This window comes from Pan troglodytes, chromosome 6 (genome assembly GCF_028858775.2).
Source record: "Pan troglodytes isolate AG18354 chromosome 6, NHGRI_mPanTro3-v2.0_pri, whole genome shotgun sequence".
NCBI classification, from domain to species: domain Eukaryota; kingdom Metazoa; phylum Chordata; class Mammalia; order Primates; family Hominidae; genus Pan; species Pan troglodytes.
The window spans coordinates 85,426,109-85,448,706 of record NC_072404.2 but is presented as its reverse complement, the minus strand read 5'-3'; the positions used below and the strand labels follow the sequence as shown (position 1 = coordinate 85,448,706).

The 22,598-nt window shown below is 51.2% G+C and overlaps 3 protein-coding genes across 30 annotated transcripts in view; 1 reads left to right on the top strand and 2 right to left on the bottom strand.

Annotated features, from left to right (window-relative positions):
- Positions 1–2,689, bottom strand: part of STYXL1 (serine/threonine/tyrosine interacting like 1) — a 52,958-nt gene extending 50,269 nt beyond the window's left edge. For 7 of the 20 annotated variants that reach the window (XM_063814553.1, XM_063814556.1, XM_054655843.2 and 4 more), the window contains exon 1: positions 1,852–2,040. The gene's annotated coding sequence lies outside the window, so the exon portion shown is untranslated. Of the gene's footprint in view, positions 1–1,851; positions 2,055–2,601 lie in introns of those variants that run through there. The other 13 variants (XM_063814560.1, XM_063814559.1, XM_009453359.5 and 10 more) reach the window with 7 other exon arrangements.
- Positions 2,052–20,880, top strand: MDH2 (malate dehydrogenase 2). Of its 2 annotated transcripts, XM_001156205.6 has the most exons (9): positions 2,052–2,266; positions 9,122–9,290; positions 11,707–11,790; positions 12,266–12,375; positions 14,663–14,788; positions 17,807–17,884; positions 18,632–18,731; positions 19,092–19,243; positions 20,569–20,880. In XM_001156205.6, the coding sequence occupies exons 1-9, from the start codon at positions 2,201–2,203 to the stop codon at positions 20,698–20,700; spliced, it is 1,017 nt and encodes a 338-aa protein (XP_001156205.1). In that variant the 5' UTR covers positions 2,052–2,200; the 3' UTR covers positions 20,701–20,880. The 2 variants fall into 2 exon arrangements, with proteins under 2 accessions (XP_001156205.1, XP_003318575.1); XM_003318527.5 differs by lacking the exon at positions 9,122–9,290 and having other exon boundaries at positions 2,085–2,266.
- Positions 19,240–22,598, bottom strand: part of LOC134810458 (uncharacterized) — a 106,410-nt gene continuing 103,051 nt past the window's right edge. For all 8 annotated transcript variants that reach the window (XM_063814563.1, XM_063814562.1, XM_063814564.1 and 5 more), the window contains one exon: positions 19,240–20,290. In XM_063814563.1, coding sequence (XP_063670633.1) covers positions 20,142–20,290 — 149 coding nt within the window. In that variant the 3' untranslated portion in view covers positions 19,240–20,141. The remainder of the gene's footprint in view (positions 20,291–22,598) is intronic.

The window sequence follows — 22,598 nt, the reverse complement described above, 5'->3', positions numbered from 1 at the left end:
CTCAGTTCTAATGACAAGACAGAGGAGTAAATAATTACCAGAAGATGCAGTCGGTGATAAGATAAACAAAGGACACTGCTTGCCCTAATGTCCCCACTCCAAAATAAATGATCTATTCACTGTCCCCTGAATACTGGCCTATGCTTATTTTTTCCCGCTAGGATTTTATTTGGCCTTTTTTCTCCTCCTTTCCTATCTAAACATTTCCCACTGTTAAATGCTCAGGCCCTAGTGCCCCTCCTTTGAGAATTCTGATTCCAAGGCAAGGGATCTTTCCCTCCTCTGGAGTTGAATGTTCCATTGAGAAACACCTACTCTTCCAGCATGTCTCAGCTTATCTGCTTTGTGTGTGTCTGTGTGTGTGTGTGTGTGTGTGTGTGTGTGCGCGCGCGCGCACTTTTGAGACGGAGTTTAGCTCTTATCACCCAGGATGGAGTACAATGGCACAATCTTGGCTCAGAGCAACCTCCACCTCCTGGGTTCAAGGGATTCTCCTGCCTCAGCCTCCTGAGTAGCTGGGACTACAGGCACATGCCACCATGCCCAGCTAATTTTTGTATATTTAGTAGAGATGGGGTTTCGCCACATTAGCCAGTCTGGTCTCAAACTCCTGACCTCAGGTGATCTGCCCGCCTTGACCTCCCAAAGTGCTGGGATTACAGGCATAAGCCACCACACCCGGCTTTTTTTTTGTTGTTGTTGTTGAGACAGAGTCTTTCTCCGTCGCCCAAGCTGGAGTACAGTGGGGTTATCTCGGCTCACTGCAACCTCCCTCCACCTCCCGGGTTCAAGCGATTCTCCTGCCTCAGCCTCCGGAGTAGTTGGGGCTACAGGTGTACACCACCACGCTAGGCTAATTTTTGTATTTTTAGTAGAGATGGGGTTTCACCATGTTAGCCAGGCTGGTCATGAACTCCTGGCCTCAAGTGATCGGCCCGCCTCAGCCTCCCAGAGTGCTGGGATTACAGGCATGAGCCACCTTGCCTGGGGGTGTTGTTTAATTTTAAAAATATATATCAGGCTGGGCGCGGTGGCTCACGCCTGTAATCTCAGCACTTTGGGAGGCCGAGGCGGGTGGATCACGAGGTCAGGAGTTCGAGACCAGCCTGACCAACGTGGTGAAACCCCGTCTCTACTAAAAAATACAAAAAATTAGCCAGGTGGGGTGGTGCGCTAATCCCAGCTACTCAGGAGAATGAGGCAGGAAAACCACTTGAACCTGACAAGCAGAGGTTGCAGTGAGCCAAGATCGCGCCACTGCACTCCAGCCTGGGCTACAGAGAGAGACTCCGTCTCAAAAAAATAAATAAATTCATACATTTAAGTAATAAACTCATTGTGAGCAAGGAATTCTACTCGACTTTCTGTCTGCGTAAACTCTACAAATCCACTTGGCCTCAGCCACAGTGTCTTTATTCGTAAAGCAGAAACAGTGGGACCGTCAGAGCACTGCCGGGCAGGCGAGAGAAGATAGGAACTGTATGACCACGGAAGTTGTTGTCCCTACAACCTATTTGCTCATCTGGAACACAGAATAGTGGTCCTCTAAAGCTTGCAGGGCTGGAGGTCGCCATTATCAGCAGTGGTGTCACTAAACCTGAACCCAAGGGTCTCTGCAACTTGGGAAACGACGGCCCGGATCTGAGGAGATGGCCCCTTCCTCCCACCCCGCCTAAGGACTCTCAGCCTCCCTGACCCTGCTTTTCCGGAGCTCAGAGTCCCCTCTGGCCTCCAAGGGCAGAAGGAATGGGTTTGGCTGAGGTCGGGGGCTCGGGTCTGGGACGCGCTCCACCTCCCCGGCTGCGCGACTATGGCCAGGCTCCCTGTCGGAGCCTCTGCCTGGGGCCCCACCTGGAAAAATGGCTCCTCTAAGGCGCTTCCAGCCTAAAGCCCGTCCTCTTCCACCTCTTGGGTGCAGACTGGCCCTCCCACTCCGACCGCAGGTCCCCCACCGGCCACACAGACGGCCACGCTAGAACCCAGCCAAACACCCGGGTTGCCAGGGTGAACCCGGAGCCTTCCTTTCCGACTCCCGGAAGTGGCCGTGATCTCACGAGATCCCGGAGGCGAGCGCCACCGGAAGTCCGGTCACTCTCGCGAGGCCCCAGGGAGCAGGCGCTGCGCAGTGTGGAGGTCGTTGGAGTCACTTCCCCGTCACCAGCTCCTGTGCCTGCCAGTCGGTGCCCCTCCCGCTCCAGCCATGCTCTCCGCCCTCGCCCGGCCTGCCAGCGCTGCTCTCCGCCGCAGCTTCAGCACCTCGGCCCAGGTAGGCCAGACGAGGGGCGGCCTGCAGGCGGAGGCCCCCCGGCCCGGGCCACGTGCGTCCCCGGTTCGCGGGCAGCTCTGACCCTTTCCAGGCCAGCCTGGACCGCAGGGCTGCCCGGCACTGGCTGGAGACTGTGGCGCCCAGGGCAGGCCCTGACACTGGCCTGGAGGTGCGGGGGAGAAAGCCGGGGAGAAGGGGGCGAGGTAGTCCCGCTCCAGGGCCGGTCCATTTGTCAGGGTTCCCCCAGGTCTCCCAGAGTCCCCAGAGGACCTGCTCTTGGCTTGCACGCCTTCAAGGTTGGGAAACCAGGGCTCTGCATCTGAAAGTAAACTTACGTTTTTTTCTGCAGCTTTCCATTGCTTTGACGTAGCTAATCTCCTTGCAGCATCCGTGTGAGTTGTGCGTGAATAAAAGAAATCGTATACTTCCTAATTCCATAGTATGGACAAACCGAGGCTAGAGAACTGGGCCAGGCAGGGTTACAGTCATTTGGCCAGAGGATTAGAATTCAGCGCTTCTTAACCTTTTTGGAGGATCTCTCCTGCTGTGGGCGGACTGAGCCTGCCGCCAGGTGTCTTAACAGTGCCTGACTTGGCCCGCGACCACTTAAGCCTAGGCTATTTTTAGCCATCTTCTAGAATGGTGGTTCTTAAACTCTGCTCTGTGTCAGAATCACCAGAAAGCTAATAAAAAACAGACGTCTGGGTTCATTGAAGAAGCTTAAGACTGGGGGGGGGGGGGTGTCCGCATTTTTACCAAGTGAATCTAATTAAACCTAATTTTGAGAACCCAGGAGGTGCTCGCATTGCCTTTTAATTACGACGCCCAAGAGGGAGGTAATTTTAAAGGGGAATCCAAATTTATCATCGAAGTTCTCGAGTTTCCTGTACATCCAGTTCATTTGAAAAATAAATACAAATGCTCCTGGATTGATGGCTACTTCCCATACCCATCGCAAGTTGGTAATATCCTAAGTCAAAAGGCGAGTTTAACTTTGTGTATTTTCAACTTGCAATGGGTTCCCACAGGCAACCCCATTGTAAGTTGAATGTACCAAATGCTTTTGCGCTACGGTGAAGTGGGGGCCCAGCTGTATACAGATAAGTACATTAAGTACCTGTGCTTGCCAACAACTATGCTGGGTGCTGCAGGGGATACCAAGATAAGTGAGAAGTGACACTTGATATGGGACAGAAATGAGTAAACTTAGGATAGGTGGAAGCGATGAAGGTCTTAGGGAATGAGTAAACTTAGGACAGGTGGAGGCGATGAAGGTCTTAGGAAATGAGTAAACTTAGGACAGGTGGAGGCGATGAAGGTCTTAGGGAATGAGTAAACTTAGGACAGGTGGAGGCGATGAAGGTCTTAGGGAATGAGTAAACTTAGGACAGGTGGAGGCGATGAAGGTCTTAGGGAGTGAGTAAACTTAGGACAGGTGGAGGCGATGAAGGTCTTAGGGAATGAGTAAACTTAGGACAGGTGGAGGCGATGAAGGTCTTAGGGAATGAGTAAACTTAGGACAGGTGGAGGCGATGAAGGTCTTAGGGAATGAGTAAACAGGATAGGAGGGATGAGGTGTGGGGGAGGGGCAGCCAACCAAAGACAGGACAGGGGTGTCCAGGGAGAGGTTGAGTTTTGGTAGGACCTTCAGATATCCGACATATTTATTGAGCTAGGTACCGGAAATACAGTGGTGAACAAAACACAGAAGTCCCTGCTCTCACGGAAATTACTAGATATTTTACTTATTGCCCCACTCATTATAAAGTATCTTAAAATAGTGATGAACATGCAAGAAAAATGGGGATTGTAGGGTGCTTGTGTTAGGGAAGAGGGTACCAATTTTATTTACTTTTTTTGACGCAGTGCCTCGCCCTGTCGCCAGGCTGGAGTGCAGTGGCATGATCTCGGCTCACTGCAGCCTCCACCTCCCAGGTTGGAGCGATTCTCCTGCCTCAGCCTCCGGAGTAGCTGGGACTACAGACACGCACCACCGTGCCCAGCTAATTTTTGTGTTTTTAGTAGAGATGGGGTTTCACCATGTTGGCCAGGATGGACCCGACAGAGTCCCACTCTGTTGCCCAGGCTGGAGTGCAGTGGCGCCATCTTGGCTCACTGCAACCAACTCCTGGGCTCAAGCTATCCTCCTGCCTCATCCTTCCAAGTAGGTGGGAATCACAGGCAAGGGTTACGACAGCTGGGTAATTTTTGTAGTTTTAGTAGAGATGGGGTTTCACCATGTTGGCCAGGCTGGTCTCAAACTCCTGGCCTTAAGTGATCCACCCTCCTTGGCCTCCCAAAGCGCTGGGATTACAGGCGTGAGCCACCACTCCCAGCCGAGGGTAGCAGTTTTACATCAGCTAGGGTAGGCCTCACGCAGAGTGAGATGTTTGAGTAAAGTCTGAAGGAAGCAGAGATCACATCATATGGAAAGAGTATTGCAGGTAAGGGATATGTCTCAGGATGTAGCTGAGAGCCCTTGGAGAAGCATGGGGCATGCCTTGAAGGTTTGAGAAAATGAGGCTAGGGTAGTTCCAGAGAAGGCAGTGGAGGTAACAGAACAGGCCTTGTAAAACTTTGGTATTTTCTCAGAAATGGGGCGGCCAGTTGAGGGTTTTCAGCTGCGTAATGACTTGCTCTTCCTTCCATTTTAACAAGATGGTCTTAGGAGTGAGAGAAAGGTGGGTTAGGAGTTCATTGTGGTTATCTAGGTGCAGGTGGTAAGAAATGATTGAATTCTGGGTATTCGTTGATGGTACCAGAAGGATTTGCTGATGTGTGATTAGATAAGGGGTCAGGGATGACACCAAGGTTTTGGGCCTTGGAGTTGGGCTGAAATAGGCAAGACTTATAGAAGAGAGTGGGTTTAGGCAGGGAGAAGATATCAGGAGTTCAGTTTTTATTTATTTATTGAGACAGAGTCTCGCTCTGTCGCCCAGGCTGGAGTACAGTGGCGTGATCTCGGCTCACTGCAGCCTCCGCCTCCTGGGTTCAAGTGATTCTCTCACCTCAGCCTCCTGAGTAGCTGGGATTACAGGTGCTGCCACCACGCCCAACTAATTTTTTTTTGTATTTTCAGTAGATATGGGGTTTCGCCATGTTGGCCAGGCTGGTCTCAAACTCCTGACCTCAGGTGATCCACCTGTCTTGGCCTCCCAAGGTACTGGGATTATAGACGTGAGCCACCACACCCGGCCAGGATCTCAGTTTTTGATATGTTCAATTTAAAATGCCTGTTGGGCATACAAGCGACATTGTTGAGAAGGCAGCTGATGAAAGCAAAAAGAAAGATGGGCTTGAGCCCATGGTGCAGTGGTCTCCAGACTTTGGATTTTTTTTTTTTTTTTGAGACGGAGTTCCGCTCTTGTTGCCCAGGCTGGAGTGCAATGGTGCGATCTCAGCTCACCGCAACCTCCGCCTCCCAGGTTCAAGCCATTCTCCTGCCTCAGCCTTCCGAGTAGCTGGGATTACAGGCATGCGTCTCCATGCCTGGCTAATTTTGTATTTTTAGTAGAGACAGGGTTTCTCCATGTTGGTCAGGCTGGTCTCAAACTCCCGACCTCAGGTGATGCGCCCGTCTCAGCCTCCCAAAGTGCTGGGATTACAGGCGTGAGCCACCACGCCTAGCTGGATCCTGTATCTTTAACAGTGAAAGCGTAGGAAGCACATAGCCCCAATGTATTTACTTATAGGTATATGTACTAATATATACATTACAATATAAACTCAAGTAGAAATTTTAAACCATAACACGTTATAAAGTGTTAAAACTTACAAATGAAGGCAGTGTTAACGTATGTCGGTTTTCAACACAGTTGCCAAGCAGTGTGCTGTTGATAGCCACTTTGCCACCCAGCAAAGGTCAGCGGGTCTGGAAGACAGCTCTTTGACAAGGAGATCATGATCTAACCTCCGGGCCACCAAAGATTTTCATCTCATTGCAAAGCATGTAAAGATTATACTACTTAAGGATTGTGGTTTTGTAAAAATTAAGTTGATGACATCCTGTAATATACAAACAGTGACATCACCTTGACAAAGTGAAAGCAAAGAAACCAGTGAGGCAGTCTTCTTCCCCTCCCTCCCCCATGTTGTGTTCACCTTATGTACACATGGGACCCATCCATTTAAGCACCCTAGTGAGGGCACAGGTCGGTCCATTTCTTGGTAGAGGTTAATTCTTTGTTAGATAAAGATAGAGACAGTCTGGGCATGGTAGCTTACACCTATAATCCCAGCACTTTGGGAGGCTGTGGTGGGAGAATCACTTGAGCTCAGAAGTTTGAGACCAGCCTGGGCAGTGTGGCAAAACCTCATTTCTACAGAATGAGTGGTGTGTACCTGTAGTCCCAGCTACAGCTAAGGTGGGGAGGATGGCTTGAACCGAAAATGCAGAGGTTGCAGTGAGCCAAGATCGCACCACTGCACTCCAGCCTGAGTGAGAGAGGGAGACCCTATCTCAAAAAAAAAAAAAAAAAGATACACTCATTGCAGCAGTTTCATCCTCCACCCTGGTGGGATTGTCTTGGCCACTCCCCGGTGGAACCACTGCCCTGGCTGAGTGATGGAGGCATGAAAGCTTTGGAAGATTTTTTTTTTTTTTTTGAGATAGACTGTTGGTCTTCACCCAGGCTGGAGTGCAGTGGTGTGATCTCCTCCTGGGTTCAAGCGATTCTCCTGTCTCAGCCTTCTGAGTAGCTAGGATTACCGGTGCGCACCACCATGTCTGGCTAATTTTTTTATTATTAGTAGAGATGGGGTTTTGCCATTTTGGCCAAGCTGGTCTCAAACTCCTGACTTAAGGTGATCCACCTCTGCCTCTCAGAGTGCTGGGATTACAGGTGTGAGCCACCATGCCCAGCCCAGAAGATATTTTTTTTAAAGATATGGAATCTTGCTCTGTTTCCCAGGCTGGAGTGCAATGGTGCCATCATGGCTCACGGCAGCCTCAACTCCTGGGCTCAAGTGATCCTCCCACCTCAGCCTTCTGAGTAGCTGGGACTACAGGTGCATACCACCATGCCAGCCTGAGCATGAGAGTGAAATGATTAAGACTTTGATTTTGGGAAAGCATGCTTTGGAGGTGTTGCTGAGTACCTAAGTTAGATAACGGAATAGAATGAAGAGGAGGAGCGGGTTGGGAGGGTGGTTGAGCTGCCAAGTTCTTCATGTCCTGACTTGATGTCTCTGATAAGAAGGAGGTGGCAGAAGATGGTTCTAGAAGTTTACATTTAGTGAACACAAGTGCCATTTGGGACCAGGGATGGAGGGAGGGGGGCAGGATAAATGGACAGTTGAGTTTGTGGAACCCATGGAACGCCTAACAGAACTGGGAATGCAGAGCTGGGATTTGGGAGTCCCTGAGACTCACACAAGATGTGGGAGTGAGAGTTGAAGATCCAGAAGTGGGTGAGGCTGAGCCTGCCCGACCTCAGGTTCTGAGCGGGTCTGACAGGTTCAAGTTTCCAGGCAGCCAGGGGTTCACCTTTAAAGCACCAACTTGAAACTCAAAAACCTGTTTGAATTCAAATGTTGGTTGTGTATGCTTCCACAGTTTAATTTCCTGAGCAGAAACCCACTGGGTAAGCGTCTTGATTCGGATTTTGGTTTGTTTGGTTTTGGTTTCTGATAACCAAAGCCTGTTATTAGCTGGCCTCAGCTACTGTAGAAGACTGTGCAGTGATGCTGTCAGGCCCCAGATGACCACACACGGTGCCGAGAGTTCCTGTGTCTGCCACTTTGTTTGCCTCTTCCCTCACTGGTAGCTGCCTGCCTGCCTGCCTGCCAGGGATCGGCTGTGCTTCTCATTTGTGAGTTTAGATCAGAAACAAGCTCCCTGGGTATGGCTGTAATTTTGGTCAGACCTTGAGTGAGACCTAGAGGGGAAGAGTGCCTTCGAATAACGGGAGTGATTGCTGGATGCGGGGCTGGGTCACTTTCACCCCATCACTTTCCTAACTATTCCAAGCTGAAATGCCCAGGGCCAGCTGCTACTTTGCTGCCTGTTCTTCTGATTAGCCTGGTATGAAACAGTGATTCTCAAACTGTTTGGTATCAAAATCATCTGGGGAAAATGGCAAAAATGCCAAGGCCTAAGCCCCATCCCGCTTCCAGGAGCCTAGTCCTGAGTGGGCTTCATTAGCTCAGCAGGTGGCTCTGATACACACCTAGGCTGGAGAACCAGTGTGAGATACTGGAGCCCGAGATGACAGATCTGACTCACCAGGAGGGTTGGAGTCTTTCGCAATGTACGTAACCCCTTCCATCTCTTGTTAGGCAGCTCCTCGTCCTGCCTGAGGCTCCAGCCACAAGTTTGCTGCCTGGATGAATCTTCTCTGATTCCCCACCCCTGCAGGGAGTTGATTGCCGCAACCCCATCTGCCCTCTTGCACAAGGGGCTTCTGTGACAGTGTTCTCTCTGCTCCTAATGCATCTCATTACCTGTCTCCTACAGAGCCAGCAGGGATCTTCCTGCAACCTCAGTTACCGGGAAGGCCTGTTGCTAGGCACTCAGTGTGTGTTTATATTTATAAAGCTGCAGGTTGAAGGGAGGGCTGCTGTTACCAGTCCAGCTGCCTGATGGAGTCCAGCTTGTTCTTCATCTTTCAGGAGGGTTTTGAAGTACCCTGAGTATCACAGCCTCTACAGACATAAATTCTCCCCATTTGAAAGTGGACCTTTGGAATGAAGGTCCTGAATTCTTCCAGAATGAGACTGTTACAAATACAATGATTGTATCTTGCTTTGGCAACTGCAGTAAAAAGAGGCCCAGTGCAACATTTTTTATAGGATACCATGTGAATCCTTTTCATGCTCATTTCGTCCTAAGAGTCCTTTCTCTGTGCCTCTTTTTAGAACAATGCTAAAGTAGCTGTGCTAGGGGCCTCTGGAGGCATCGGGCAGCCACTTTCACTTCTCCTGAAGAACAGCCCCTTGGTGAGCCGCCTGACCCTCTATGATATCGCGCACACACCCGGAGTGGCCGCAGATCTGAGCCACATCGAGACCAAAGCCGCTGTGAAAGGTACTGGGTGCGCTGACCCTGGAGACTTGCTTCCTGTCCCCAGTAGGCCAGGATCCGAGTTTTGAGTAAGATTCTTAGATGAAACTAAATGTTTAGAGACGGGGGTTTCTCTGTTTTAAATTTAAATTTTACAAGTGATTACACCCTTTTAGACTTGGCGTCTATAAAAATTGAAACAGCGGTGTCTTTTAGAAATGTGAGGTAGCCTAATCATCCCATTTTCTACTTTTTCTAATTTGAAAAGTAGTATGAGGATGGGGAAGAGGGAAGTGTCAGCAACCTCTGGTGAGGATTTGGGGACAGTAAGGTGATGGTCTCAGCTGCGGGCCACCTTCCCTCCACCCCAGGGTTATCTTGCCAGCTTCTCAAAAAGCACGGCCTCTTTGGGAAACCTCCCTGTCTGTGGAAGGCAGTGTCGGATATTCAGTAAATGTTGTCTGGGAAATGATTCACTGGACTTAGTGCAGTGGCTTATACCTGTAATCCCAGCACTTTGGGAGGCCAAGTCAGGAGGATTGCTTGAGTCCAGGAGTTCAAGACCAGCCCAGGCAACATGGCGAGACCCCTATCTCAACAAAAAGTCCAAAAATTAGCTGGGCATGATAGTGCACACCTGTGGTCCCAGCTACTTGGGAGGCTGAGGTGGGAGGATTACTTGAGCTCAGGAGGTTGAGGCTACAGTGAGCCCTGATTACACCACTGCACTTCAGCCTAGGTGAGACAGTGAGACCCTGTTTCCAAAAAAAAAAAAAAAAATTTCATAAATATGCATATTTATATATGCTGCTTATTTAACCTTCACAATGTATCAACATTTTTGCATGTCACCAAATTTTTTTTTTTTTTTTTTTTTTTTGAGACCATGTCTTCCTCTGTGTCCCAGATGGAATACAGTGGCACAATCTTGGCTTACTGCAACCTCCCCATCTTGGGTTCAAGTGATTCTCCTGCCTCAACCTCCTGAGTAGCTGGGACCACAGGCGTGCAACACCATGCCCAGCTAATTTTTGTGATTTTAGTAGAGATGGGGTTTCACCATGTTGGCCAGGCTGGTCTAGAACTCCTGACCTCAAATGATCCACCTACCTCGGCCTCCCAAAGTGCTGGGATTACAGGCATGAGTGACTGCGCCCAGCCCGAATTCTTGATAAAATTATTTTTAAAGCTGTAATTTATCGTTTGTGATAGCTCTGTTGTTGACCATTGGCTGTTTCCTGTTTGCTTCTGTAAATATAAATATATTAATATAAGTTGCAGTACATATCTTTATCTTTACATCTTGTTTAAGTCTTAGAGTTCTAAACACAGAATTAGTAGGTATGAATATTTCAAAGCTTTTACTATAAAGTTCCAAATTGCTGTCCAGAAAGATTCTACTGATTTCTTTCCCCTCTGACAGCGTATGCGATACCGTGTCTGATGGTGTTTACATGAGTCTTAAGTTGGTGTGAACAGCTGGGGAGGCTGCCTGGCAAATTTTATGTTCGTGCACCTTCCAGAGTTCTCTGAATGGGTTGCCCATTTTCTTTTGGGCTGTATATTCGGGTTAAGAAGTCTCCTGCATTAAGGAAAAAGTCAAGATCGAAGCAGATTTTGGATATTGTAGCAAATTTCCCTGAAATCTTTGAAAACATACTTTTTCCTTCAGATGATAGGAGTAAACGAAATAGTAATATTTAGAGTCTTTCAGCACAGAACGTTTTCTTTCCTGGCCTTCAGTGCCTTCTGATCAAGGAGTTTGGGCTGGCACAGTGGGTCACTCCTGTAATCCCAGTACTTTGGGAGGCCAAGGTGGGTGGATCACTTGAGTTCAAGAGTTCAAAACCAGCCTTGCCAACCTGGTGAAACCCCTTCTCTACTAAAAATACAAAAATTAGCCAAATGTGGTCGTCCATGCCTGTAATCCCAGCTACTCAGGAGGCTGAAACAGGAGAATTACATGAAGCCGGGAGGTGGAGGTTGCAGTGAGCCAAGATCGCACCACTGCACTCCAGCCTGGGTGACAGAGCAAGACTCCCTCTCAAAAAAAAAAAGGAGTTTTCATCAGGATTGTGGTGATGGGGAATGAGCAGCTCCTCTCATTCTAACTGGAGGCCAAGTGTGACTTACAATGCTCACGAGTAGGATGAAGACAAGCAGTGGCTCAGTTTGCTTTTGTGGAAACCTGGAGGGCTGACCCATTCTAGCTGGGGCCTGGGCAAGGAGAGGCTGGGGAAAGCAGGGTAGAAGGGGAGGGTTCCTGCCACGGGAATTGTCAGCTCGCAGGGCAGTAGTCGTCAACAGAAGGAAGTCACGTTACCGGCAGGGCTTCTAGCCTTTCTCGAGGCCATTAGTTGGCCTTAAGGCCAGGGCTGAACTTTCCAGGCCTCTCTGAATCAGAAACGGTGACATTTCTCTTTTGGGGTGTTTGTTCTAGGCTACCTCGGACCTGAACAGCTGCCTGACTGCCTGAAAGGTTGTGATGTGGTAGTTATTCCGGCCGGAGTCCCCAGAAAGCCAGGTTTGTGTTTGAAAGCCTTGTCTGGTACCTCCCCACGTGAAGATGTGGGGATTAAACCCATTTCCTATTAAAAATGGATTTAATCTGGTTGCTTTGTTGTAGGAAAAATGTCACCAGCTCCCCTTGCCTGTGGGGTAAAGGTCACATCTCTTTGTTGGCCTGGGGTCAAAGTCGTCTTGCCATTCCCCTGTGCCTCTGTGCACGGACGCCCTTCCCTCTTCTCAGTCCCACTCTACCTTGGGGGTTCTTACTAAACCTCGACGGTCCTTCTGAGATGTTGTCCTCCCCTGCTCCACCCATGCAGACCTCGCTTCTGGCACTCATCATGCTGGATCATTTACCCTGCAAGAGAGACTGACTTGAAACGGGGACCTTGAGTGGCTCAATTTCCTGTAACAGCTGGCGCTCAGCACATGCTGCCTGTCTGGAAATTTGTGGTGTTCTCTGTTAACATTTCATATTGGATCATTTCCAGGCATGACCCGGGACGACCTGTTCAACACCAATGCCACGATTGTGGCCACCCTGACCGCTGCCTGTGCCCAGCACTGCCCGGAAGCCATGATCTGCATCATTGCCAATCCGGTGAGTGTGGCAGCACCTGGCTCTTGCAGCTATGGCAGGTGTTTAGGTGCTGACAGTGCGTGAAAAGCTCACGGTTTGCAGCAAAGGCTGCTGATGTGCTGGGGGGATGGGGGAGTACACAGATGAAGGGGCTGAAATGGAGAGGTCGGGTGCACTAAGCAGAGGCCCGTCCGTGCATTTCCTAAGGACTCCTTCCAGCATGAACTGAACGAGCGTTGTCACAGCCAGCCTTGTGCTGTGGGCAGACCACGTCTCTCTCTGCTTTAGTTTCCCCACCTGAAGAGAAGTCCATTCTCAAGGCTCTTTTCAGCCGTGATTGTGGTGGTCTCTTGATTCCCTTTTTGACACAGTAGCTCCTACTTAGCCGGGAAAGTATGTTCCAAGAGCCCAGTAGGTGCCTGAACCCTGAACCCTGTATATACCATGTGTATACTGAACCCTGTATATACCATGTGTGTTCCTAGGCATGCACACCTGTGATAAGTTAATGCATAAACTAGGCACAGTAAGAGATTAACAACAACAACTCATAGTAAAACAATCACAAGATACTATAATAAAAGTTATTTCTTTCCCTTTAGTCAGGAACTTCCACCTTCTCGCTTAAGGAAGTACTTAATGGCTTCTCTGGTTTCTGTTTCTCCAAATTGCCAGCATCACTACTCTTGCGCTTTGGGGCCATTGTAAAGTAAAATAAGGCGACTGGAACACAAGCATCATGATCCCTCAACAGCTGATCTGATAACCAAAATGGCTCCTAAGTGACTCAGGCAGGTGGTGTAGACGCATGGGTATGCTGAGCAAAGGGTTGACCCCTATCCTGGGCGGGATGGAGCCAGAGTTCATCCTGCTACTCAGGATGGCATGCAGTTTTTTTGTTTGTTTGTTTTTGGCTCTGTCACCCAGGCCAGTGTGCAGTGGTGCGACCTTGGCTCACTGCAACCTCTGCCTCCCAGGTTCAAGCGATTCTTCTGCCTCAGCCTCCTGAGTAGCTGGGATTACAGGTGCACGCCACTATGCCCAGCTAATTTTTGTATTTTTAGTAGAGACAGGATTTCGCCATGTTGGTGAGGCTGGTCTCAAACAACCAACCTCAGGTGATCCTCCCGCCTCACTCTCCCAGAGTGCTGGGATTACAGGCATGAGCCACTGCGCCCAGCCAGTTTAAAACCCATGAATTCTTTATTTCTGAAATTTTCCGTGTAATAATTTCAGACCTCAATTGACTGCTGGTAATTAACACAGCAGAAAGTGAAACCATGGATAAGGTGGGACTATCTGCATTCTACTCAGGATTTCCATTCCTGGTCCCCTGTTGTCCCCATTTCCTCATTCACACACAGTCGCGGACACACACAGCCACCCCAGGCCCCACTCACTGGTTTTTGCAGGTAGCTGCTTACTCTCAGAAACGTTGAGTGCTGCGTCCTCACTGAGAGGACGGCCGTGGTTCCCCAGCTTGACCTGCAGGGCCTTGTGCTCATTTAACAGCAGCCACCTCACTGCTCCTTCCTGGCGGAGCCTGGGTCCTGGTGTCTGAGGATGAGGATCGATTGGGGTGAAGGGGCAGGGACCATGATGTCACTGAGAGGCATGGATGCCAGCAGGCATGCAGAGCTCGTGCTCCTGGCCTCTGAGGGTCCTGCGTTCCCCAGAAGCTCCTCAGGGTGGTGGGTCACAAATAGAGAGCTGCTCTTCCCTTTGTTGGGGAGCTAACCAGTGCCTAATAGAAACCTGGCCATTCTGTCATCTTCTGGCGTCCCGGGTGACGTGTTCAGCAGTCGCCGTGTGTGAAGTCATTTAGTATTTATGACTTGATGAGGTTGTCGTTTCCCCCACTTACAGAAGAAAAAACGGGTCCCAGGGAGTTAGGGTGACCTGCCCAGGGTCATAGCACAGAGGGACTGAGCTGCCAGTGGACCTGCTTCCTTGGAGCACACAGCCGCTGTGCACTGCTGTCCCATCAGGAGTGGCCCTGCAGCTGTGAGTCCCGGCCGAGCAGAAGGTGATCCATGGAGGCATCATCACACATTTCAGTTGATAGCTGAAGGGCCACCAAGGGAAGAAGCATCCTCTACAGCAAAGGGTTTCTTTGTTCACATGGTGCGGCCTGTCCTTTCTGGCGGGTGGCTTGCCAGTACAGAGTTATCAGACAGGGCAGTTCAATGTGGCATCTTTGGACTAGTTAGACCTTTGGGAAGGTCTGACAAAAAGCCCTTTTCCTTCTGTGGCTTGGCCCTGCTCTCGGAACCCAGGGCAAGCCATGCCTGTCTGTTGGATGTCCTAGGTTAATTCCACCATCCCCATCACAGCAGAAGTTTTCAAGAAGCATGGAGTGTACAACCCCAACAAAATCTTCGGCGTGACGACCCTGGACATCGTCAGAGCCAACACCTTTGTTGCAGAGCTGAAGGTAAGGGTGGCGTGGGTGTTGCTCAGGTGACCTTTCTGAACTTCTCCCGCCACCCGTGCTCATTTACGGGAGTGGAAGACACGAGGGCATGCCCAGGTCACGTGTCACTTGGGGGTTTTAAATGTTTTTAGAGCTCGCCCTCTTGATGGAAGCAGCCCCTGTGTTTCCTGTGGGTTCCAGGCACTCGGCCCAACAGGCATCTACTCTGGCCAGTGTCTGTCTCCCGGCTCTCGCTGTCTTCCTTCTCGCCAAGAGCACTGTGGGTTCACACCTTCTTTGGGCTTCTCAGTGGCTGGACTTGGATGGGGCTCCCCCAGTCCTCCCCTTTCTCCTTGCCCCTGAAAACTGGTCCTGGGAGGATTTACCTGCTGGCCACTAGATAAAGGGTGGGAAAATTAGCAAACATGAAGAACTGAGGAAAGTGCCAGAAGTCCTGAGGTATCAGAATTGTTGGCCCTGGTCCCTGGCACTGACTTTTTTGGGTTGCCCGTGGTAGCTCACCCTGGAGAGTCCAGGCCTGGCCAGGTGCCTGACCCTAGGGCTGCTGGACGGAGACTGAGTTGCTGGGTGTGGCTTGAGCTCGGCTTGGTTTGGTGCCAGTGCTGGGCCTGGAGTCCTTAGTGCTTTGCACAGCCTGCTTTCGACTTGCTTCCGTTGTGGAGCCAGCAGAACCACTTCCTTTGGCCCCCAAAAGTATTTCTCTTGAGCTTCAGGCCTTTTTGTTCTGATGGCAGATTAGAGGTTATACGTGCGGTGTGGTAGGAAGTGCACCCGCAGCACCCTTGGCCTCCGTTTTACTCCTGAGTGACAGGCACATCTGTTTCTGAGGAGTTAGAGGTGCCCCACTGTAACAGACATGGCAGCACGTACCCGAGGGCCTGGTAGTGGGACTCTGTTACAGGTGTGGGGGTCACAGAGCTTCAAAAGGCATGGCCCCAGGCCTTAGAGTTCCATGGAATGGGAGAGACACTTGAATCGAAGAAGACAGTTTAAGCCTGGCACAGTGGCTCACGGCTGTCATCCCAGCACTTTGGGAGGCTGAGGTGGGATGGTTGCTTGAACCCAGGAGTTCAAGACTGCAATGAGCTGTGATTGCGCCACTGCGCTCCAGCCTGGGTGACAGAGCAAGACCCTGTCTCTTTAAAAAAAAAAAACAAAAAACAGTTTGAGTGAGCAGGTAAGCGCAGGTATGTCCAGAGGCCCCCGGGATTGCCGCAGTACGGAAGTGGACACACCAGGCAGGATCCCACCTCCCACCTCCAGAGGCGCAGCCCCTGGCGTCCTGGAGGCAACAGAGTTCATTCTCGTGGGCTCTCGGGGCTGGGCACACCCCAGGCCCTAGTCTTGCCCTGCACCATAGCTGCCACTAGCTACATTTGGCTATTTATGGTTAAATAACATTAAAACTATATCCCTCTGCCACACAAACCACATTTAAGATGCTCCATGGCCACATATGGCTCCTCTGTCCTCACAGAAAGTCCTGTTAGGCAGTCCTATCTCAGCCTTGAAGCTTCACTGTTAGAGTTGGGGACAGGGTACCTTGGCCCTTGGGAGATCCCGTCCCCCACCTCCAACAGTGAAGTGGACTGTCATTACCCCTGGCTGCCTGACATTCTGGAAATTTCCTGGATCATATCAAGAATGCATATCAATCCTTAAACTTCCGATGGCTGGTTCCTCCCTCATCCTCTCACCCACCATATTCCCTTTCAACGTGGCTCCAGGACCTCCCAGGCCAATGCCTTGTTCCCGTTTGCTGCAAAGTCACCTTGTCCCCCGTCTTAGCATGCACCATTGGAACATACGTTTCTAGGAGTCTTGTATTTGAGGGCAAGCCTCTGGAAAGCAGGGCTGTGTCCCTTCAGCCCCACATCCCTGGTGACCGTGCAGTGCCCGCACGTGTGTGCTTATACACCACCAAGCTAAGCCTCTCGGATCTTTGGCTCCTGGCTCCATGAAGCTGATCCTACTTTTCCCGTGCGTGAGGCTGATCCTCCCTCTCCCAGACCAGGCTCATTTTCCAACCTAGGACTGGGCTCTTCAGTGGCCACGGCCATCAGGGCAGGTGGCTGTTCCCTCGCTACCATTACTCCCACCAGGTTATTGTCCGTTTTAAGAAATACTTGGTTCAGCCGGGCGCAGTGGTGCATGCCTGGAATCCCAGCACTTTGGGAAGCCAACGCAGGAGGATGGCTTGAGCCCGGGAGTTCAGGACCAGCCTGGGCAACATGGCAACACCCCATCTGTACAAAACATTTAAAAAACATAGGTTGGGTGTGGAGGTGTTTGGTACTTGGGAGGCTGAGGTGGGAGGATCATTGAGTCCAGGAGGCAGAGGTTGCAGCCAGCCAAGATTGTGCCACTACACTCCAGCCTGGGGGGACAGAGACCCTGTCTCAAAAAATAAAACAAAAACCTGGTTCACAGATTCTTGGGGGTGTGGTACCTCCAGTTTAAGAAATGAGGCGGCCTTGAACTGTGCTGTTTGGAGCCATAGGAGTCAGTTTGTTCTTTCTGTCCCAATCACTGTTTGAGGTGCCAGACTTCTAACTCATGGGTATCCTGGAATGGATTTGAATTTTGTTCTGTGGGGCCTGAAGAAAAGGGAACTTGGATTGTTCTGTGTAGGGAGGAGTCTGGGCTTGTGCATGGGGAGTGGAGCCGGCTCTGGGAAAGAGGATGCCAGGCGCGGGGGGGGGGGCCTCCACAGGAGGCAGCATCCTCCCGTGCCCATCCACAGTGGGCACAAATGCTCACTGTGAAGGAAGGACTTGCGGTGGCCTCGCCAGACGGCGGCGAGCCCTCACGGCACCTGCTGGCGCTCATGCTCAGCCTTTTGGGGCACCGTGGCAGGAGATCCAAGCGCAGCAGGGGCTGGACAGGGCCTCCTCCTAGCTGGCTCTGTTCCACCCTGAGTTCTGGGGGCTTTTCCAGTGTTGGGGCTGGGGGCAGCTGTGACATGTTTTACAGTGAAAGAGCTTGTTAACTCATCCAGCTTCATACTTTGGTCACCAGGGTTTGGATCCAGCTCGAGTCAACGTCCCTGTCATTGGTGGCCATGCTGGGAAGACCATCATCCCCCTGATCTCTCAGGTACACGCATATGACCTTGTGAGGGGCTTCGAGGTCAGGATTCCCTTTACCAGGCCCTGCTTTGAGGTGATCCCGGTAGACTGGAGAAGGCCTGGCCATGTGCCAGGTTTTGGAAGGGCTCCTGTTATAGGCAGCCCCGCCCCTCTGCTGCAGGGCGGTGTCAGTCCTGGAGCGAATGTGGGTGGAAGCTGCTCAGGGCCCAGCTCCAGCACGCAAGGAGAACCACTGTTGGGAACCTCACCGGGTTACTGGTTAGGCCGGAGCGGGCGAGGTGCTTTTTTCAAAAATGAGTCCAGGGCTGGACACAGTGGCTCATACCTATAATCCCAGCATTTGGGAGGCCGAAGCGGGAGGATTGCTTGAGCCTGGGAGGTTGAGGCTGCAGCGAGCTATGATGCACCACTGAAGCCTGGGCGACAGAGCCAGACCCTGGCCTCAAAAAACAAATGAGTAGGGGACTCACCACACTTCCCAACAGAGTTGATTTCACTTCGTCTTTTTTTTTTTTAATCTTTTTATTATTATTTTTTTGCTGCTCCTTGTGGAGCAGGGCTACCCCATAGGCAGTGTGCCCAGAGTAGCATGTCATTTTTCTATAAAGGTTTTCTTTTTCTTCTTTATAGATAACCTTTCCCATGCCCTGGTGATGGGAGGGAGAGGAGAGGTCGGGAGTAGTGGGGGTGGGAGGCAGTGGGTCTGGGGTCATGGGCCGGAAGCCACTCACTGATCCCATGGCTTGGCTTGCAGTGCACCCCCAAGGTGGACTTCCCCCAGGACCAGCTGACAGCACTCACTGGGCGGATCCAGGAGGCCGGCACGGAGGTGGTCAAGGCTAAAGCCGGAGCAGGTAGAGTCTCAGGCAGCCCCGGGGCTGGGTGCCAGTGAGGCCCTGCGAGAGCTCAGGGTTGGGGAGAAATGCTGCTTGTCCCTGGGTATGGACGATCCTTTTCAGTGTTGATTTGCAGTTGCCTGGTGGAAAATCCCTGTGTGAGAGGGCAGCTCGGCCTGCTTTGTGGGGTTGAGAGTCATTTTTGAGGGTGGCAGAGTCAATTCCACACCATTCATGTATAAGTAACAAGAAATCAGGGGTGCTGACTGAAATTCTCGACTGTCAGGCTGGAAGGTGTGCAGGTGTCTTGGCTGGCGGGGCCGGCTCACCTGGGCGTCACGGTTGTGGCACCAGCCAGGCTGACCTGTGCCCCCCTAGGCTCTGCCACCCTCTCCATGGCGTATGCCGGCGCCCGCTTCGTCTTCTCCCTTGTGGATGCAATGAATGGAAAGGAAGGTGTTGTGGAATGTTCCTTCGTTAAGTCACAGGAAACGGAATGTACCTACTTCTCCACACCGCTGCTGCTTGGGGTATGTATCCAGGCGTGGGTCCTTCTGACTGTGGAATAAGGGGGCGTTCCCTTTGCTTAAACCTCAGGAGCTCTCCCCGGCCCTTTATGCAGTAAGCTCATGGGCCTGCCTGGCGAGTGCTGTTGTTTTCAAGGGTGGACGCACACCCGAGAAAAAAGAGCTGGGAGGATCACAGACTGTGAAGGGTGAACCTCCCAGCAAGTGGGTCTCCTTCCCTGCAGTTTGACAGCAGGTGCCCAGCAGCTGCAGGAGTATTGACTGATAAGACACTCCATCTCCAGGCAGCCCAGGGAGGCCTCCCTACCCTGCCTGAACACCTCCCTGTCACTCCTTGTTCATCTTGTTATGACTGCGGGGGGCGGCCAGGCCCAATTCCTCTTCCAGAGTGTGCCCCATCCAGACAGCCTGAGTCTTCAGCAAACAGAAACCCTTAGGTCTTACTCATACCCCCTCAAGCCAAGTTTCCATTTCTCACCTGTGGGCAGAAATGAGGCAGATGTGTGGTTGCCTTCATCACGTGGCCAGAAAGTAATATGGCTCACTGGGCCACCCCAGGACCTTTCTCAGAGATGCTCCAATACAGAAAGATCCTTCAGCTATGGCCCCAGGCCTTGGTGAGAGACAGGCACTTGACGGTGTAGTTCTGTCCCCATGTCGGTGCAGGTGTATGGAATGGCAGGGCCTGCAGGTGAGACGCACCCGGTTCTCATAGGCCCTTGAGCCAGGGGAAGCAGTAGGAGGGAATTGAGTTGAGGTGAGGACTGAGGCTGTTGCCACACAAACTGTGCTCAGTTTCTGCAGGTGAGACGGTGGCAGAGACGCCTGTTTTTGCCAATGTCAGACATTTACCTACTTAGTGACACCTGATTCAGGTGACTGTGACAATGTTTTCAGTCCTTTACCAACTTGCGGGGAGAGACAAGAACCCAGAAACAGGCTTTGTTGGGGAGAATACGGTGAAGTGTTCCTGATGATTGAGTGCCTGGCGTCCAGGTGCTTGTCGCATTGTCCTCGTGTTCACGAAGGTGGATGGTGCTTGTTTTATAGCTAAGGAAACACATTTGGAAGGTCAGTCATTGTCCAGGGTACCTGCCTAGACAATCACAGTGCTGGGACCCCTGCCTGGCACCCTCTGGCTCTGAGCCTCGCACTCCTGACCGCAGCTCAGTCCCACCCACCTGGTCAGCAAGGCGTCCCCAGCAAGGCACCCAGAACCCGCATGTATAGACAGACTCCTTGGCGGGGCTGATGGAGCGACAGGTCGGGGTTTCTCTAACAAGCACTTTCCTGGAAACTTCATTTTAACATGTTCCCATCTCCCTCAGAAAAAGGGCATCGAGAAGAACCTGGGCATCGGCAAAGTCTCCTCTTTTGAGGAGAAGATGATCTCGGATGCCATCCCCGAGCTGAAGGCCTCCATCAAGAAGGGGGAAGATTTCGTGAAGACCCTGAAGTGAGCCGCTGTGACGGGTGGCCAGTTTCCTTAATTTACGAAGGCATCATGTCACTGCAAAGCCGTTGCAGATAAACTTTGTATTTTAATTTCCTTTGGTGATGATTATTGTATTGACATCATCATGCCTTCCAAATTGTGGGTGGCTCTGTGGGCGCATCAATAAAAGCCGTCCTTGATTTTATTTTTCAAGGTCCCTTCTGTAAATGCTGTGCTTTCTTCCCTGTGAGAGCCAACTTTAGAGTGTCTGCTACCTCTTCATTACCAATCAGAATTAGATGATGTTTAACTGTTAGACTGAAGCGTGACGCTTTCATCAGTAGCTTCAAGAAAGTCTAAATTGTTAATTTATGGAATTAGACACAGTATTCAGTTTACCCGTACATGCTCCTCCCGCCCCTCCTGTTGGCACCCTTGCATCGCCCAGGCCTGATTCCTCCTGGGGGTAGTTCACCCCCACGGGGTCATAGTTCAGCGGTGAATGCCAGGCAGCCGTTTTCTGGCTGAGCAAACAGCACCTTTCTCATTGAGCTTCCTCTACTGACCTCTGTCCCCCTTGGGATTTCATCTTCTGACCGAACCCTGATGTTCAGTGGCAGAGACAGCCCATAGCCAGAACTGTGGGTAGACCAGGGTTGGGGTGTGCGGTTTGGGACAGCCCAAACCCCAGCCGCTGTGTCAAGGCCTAGGACGCCATGCTGCCATCAAAAGGGGGTTCCAGGTTTCCATCAGTGGCCTAAAGAAGGGACTTCTTGTTGTATTGAGGAGTGGGGAATTAAAGAGATTTGACTCCCTTTAGTATTGGGGGCAGTCCGTTCCCCAGACACTGTGGCCTCTGAAGTGGAAACTGAAAGCTGCATACCTGGGAAAGAACTTTCTAGCAACAGGCAACGGCCTTCAGTGGAAGAGGGAGGGCTGGAGGTGTGCCCAGTACTTGGATGTTCATCTGTCCACAATAGCTTTTTGTTTTTTTAAAAAAGCTAAAATGGAAATGGATTTTATCATAAAGGATGACATCGTTTTCTTCTACAATTAATACATGTTCATTGTATAAAACCCAAAAAGCAGCTAAAAAATAAAGTGGGAAAGGAACTACTGGTAATACTTGTCCTCTCTTGCATATTTCATAGGTTGAGAGAATGAAGCCTGCTCTGCAGGTTATCTGCTACTGTAACAATCCCAGCCCTCTCCACTCTGGTGGCTTTTAGGCTATTTCTGTTCCTGTCTCCCGACGCTGGGGGTTGACAGGACTCAGCTGGGTGGTTACATGCCCACAGCTCCCACTGCAGTCACTGGAGGCTTGGCTGGACTGGAGCACGCGAGGCTGGTGTTTGGGAGATGTCCGGACAGCTGGCCTTTTCCCCGAGGTCTTGGGCCTCTCATTCTTCGCAACGCGTCTACAGCAAGGTCCATATGTTTGTTGAATGACTCAGTTCCCACAAGCAAAAGCAGAAGTTGCCAGGCTCTAAGGCTTGGGCTGAGAACTGGCCCAGCTTCGCTTGCGCTGCATTCTCTAGAGTAAGTTACAAGGCCCCCAATGACATGGGCAGGAACCACACAAGGGTGTGGCTGCGGGAGACCTGACTCTGGTGGCCATTTATGGAGATGAGCTGCCCCCCACTTCTTTCACTGTGTGTATTTGCCCTTGTCACTTTTCTAAATTTTTCTTTAGAGACAAGGTCTCTGTCGCACAGGCTGGAGTGCAGTGGTGTGATCATGGCTCACTGCAGCCTCCAACCCCTGGGCTCAAGCGATCCTCCCACCTCAGCCTCCCCAGTAGCTGGGACTATGGGTGCCTGCCACCATGCCCGGCTAATTTTATAATTTTTTGTAGAGACCAGGGTGGGGGTGGCCAGGCGCGGTGGCTCACGCCTGTAATCCCAGCACTTTGGGAGGCCGAGG

What these genes read in the sequence shown, in the direction of transcription:
- MDH2 (XM_001156205.6), top strand. Translation starts at nt 2,201, where the DNA reads ATGCTCTCCGCCCTCGCCCGGCCTGCCAGCGCTGCTCTCCGCCGCAGC. An exon ending in TCTGCATCATTGCCAATCCG is followed by an intron (nt 12,376 to 14,662) that starts GTGAGTGTGGCA and finishes TGGATGTCCTAG; the next exon opens with GTTAATTCCACCATCCCCAT. An exon ending in TCATCCCCCTGATCTCTCAG is followed by an intron (nt 17,885 to 18,631) that starts GTACACGCATAT and finishes CTTGGCTTGCAG; the next exon opens with TGCACCCCCAAGGTGGACTT.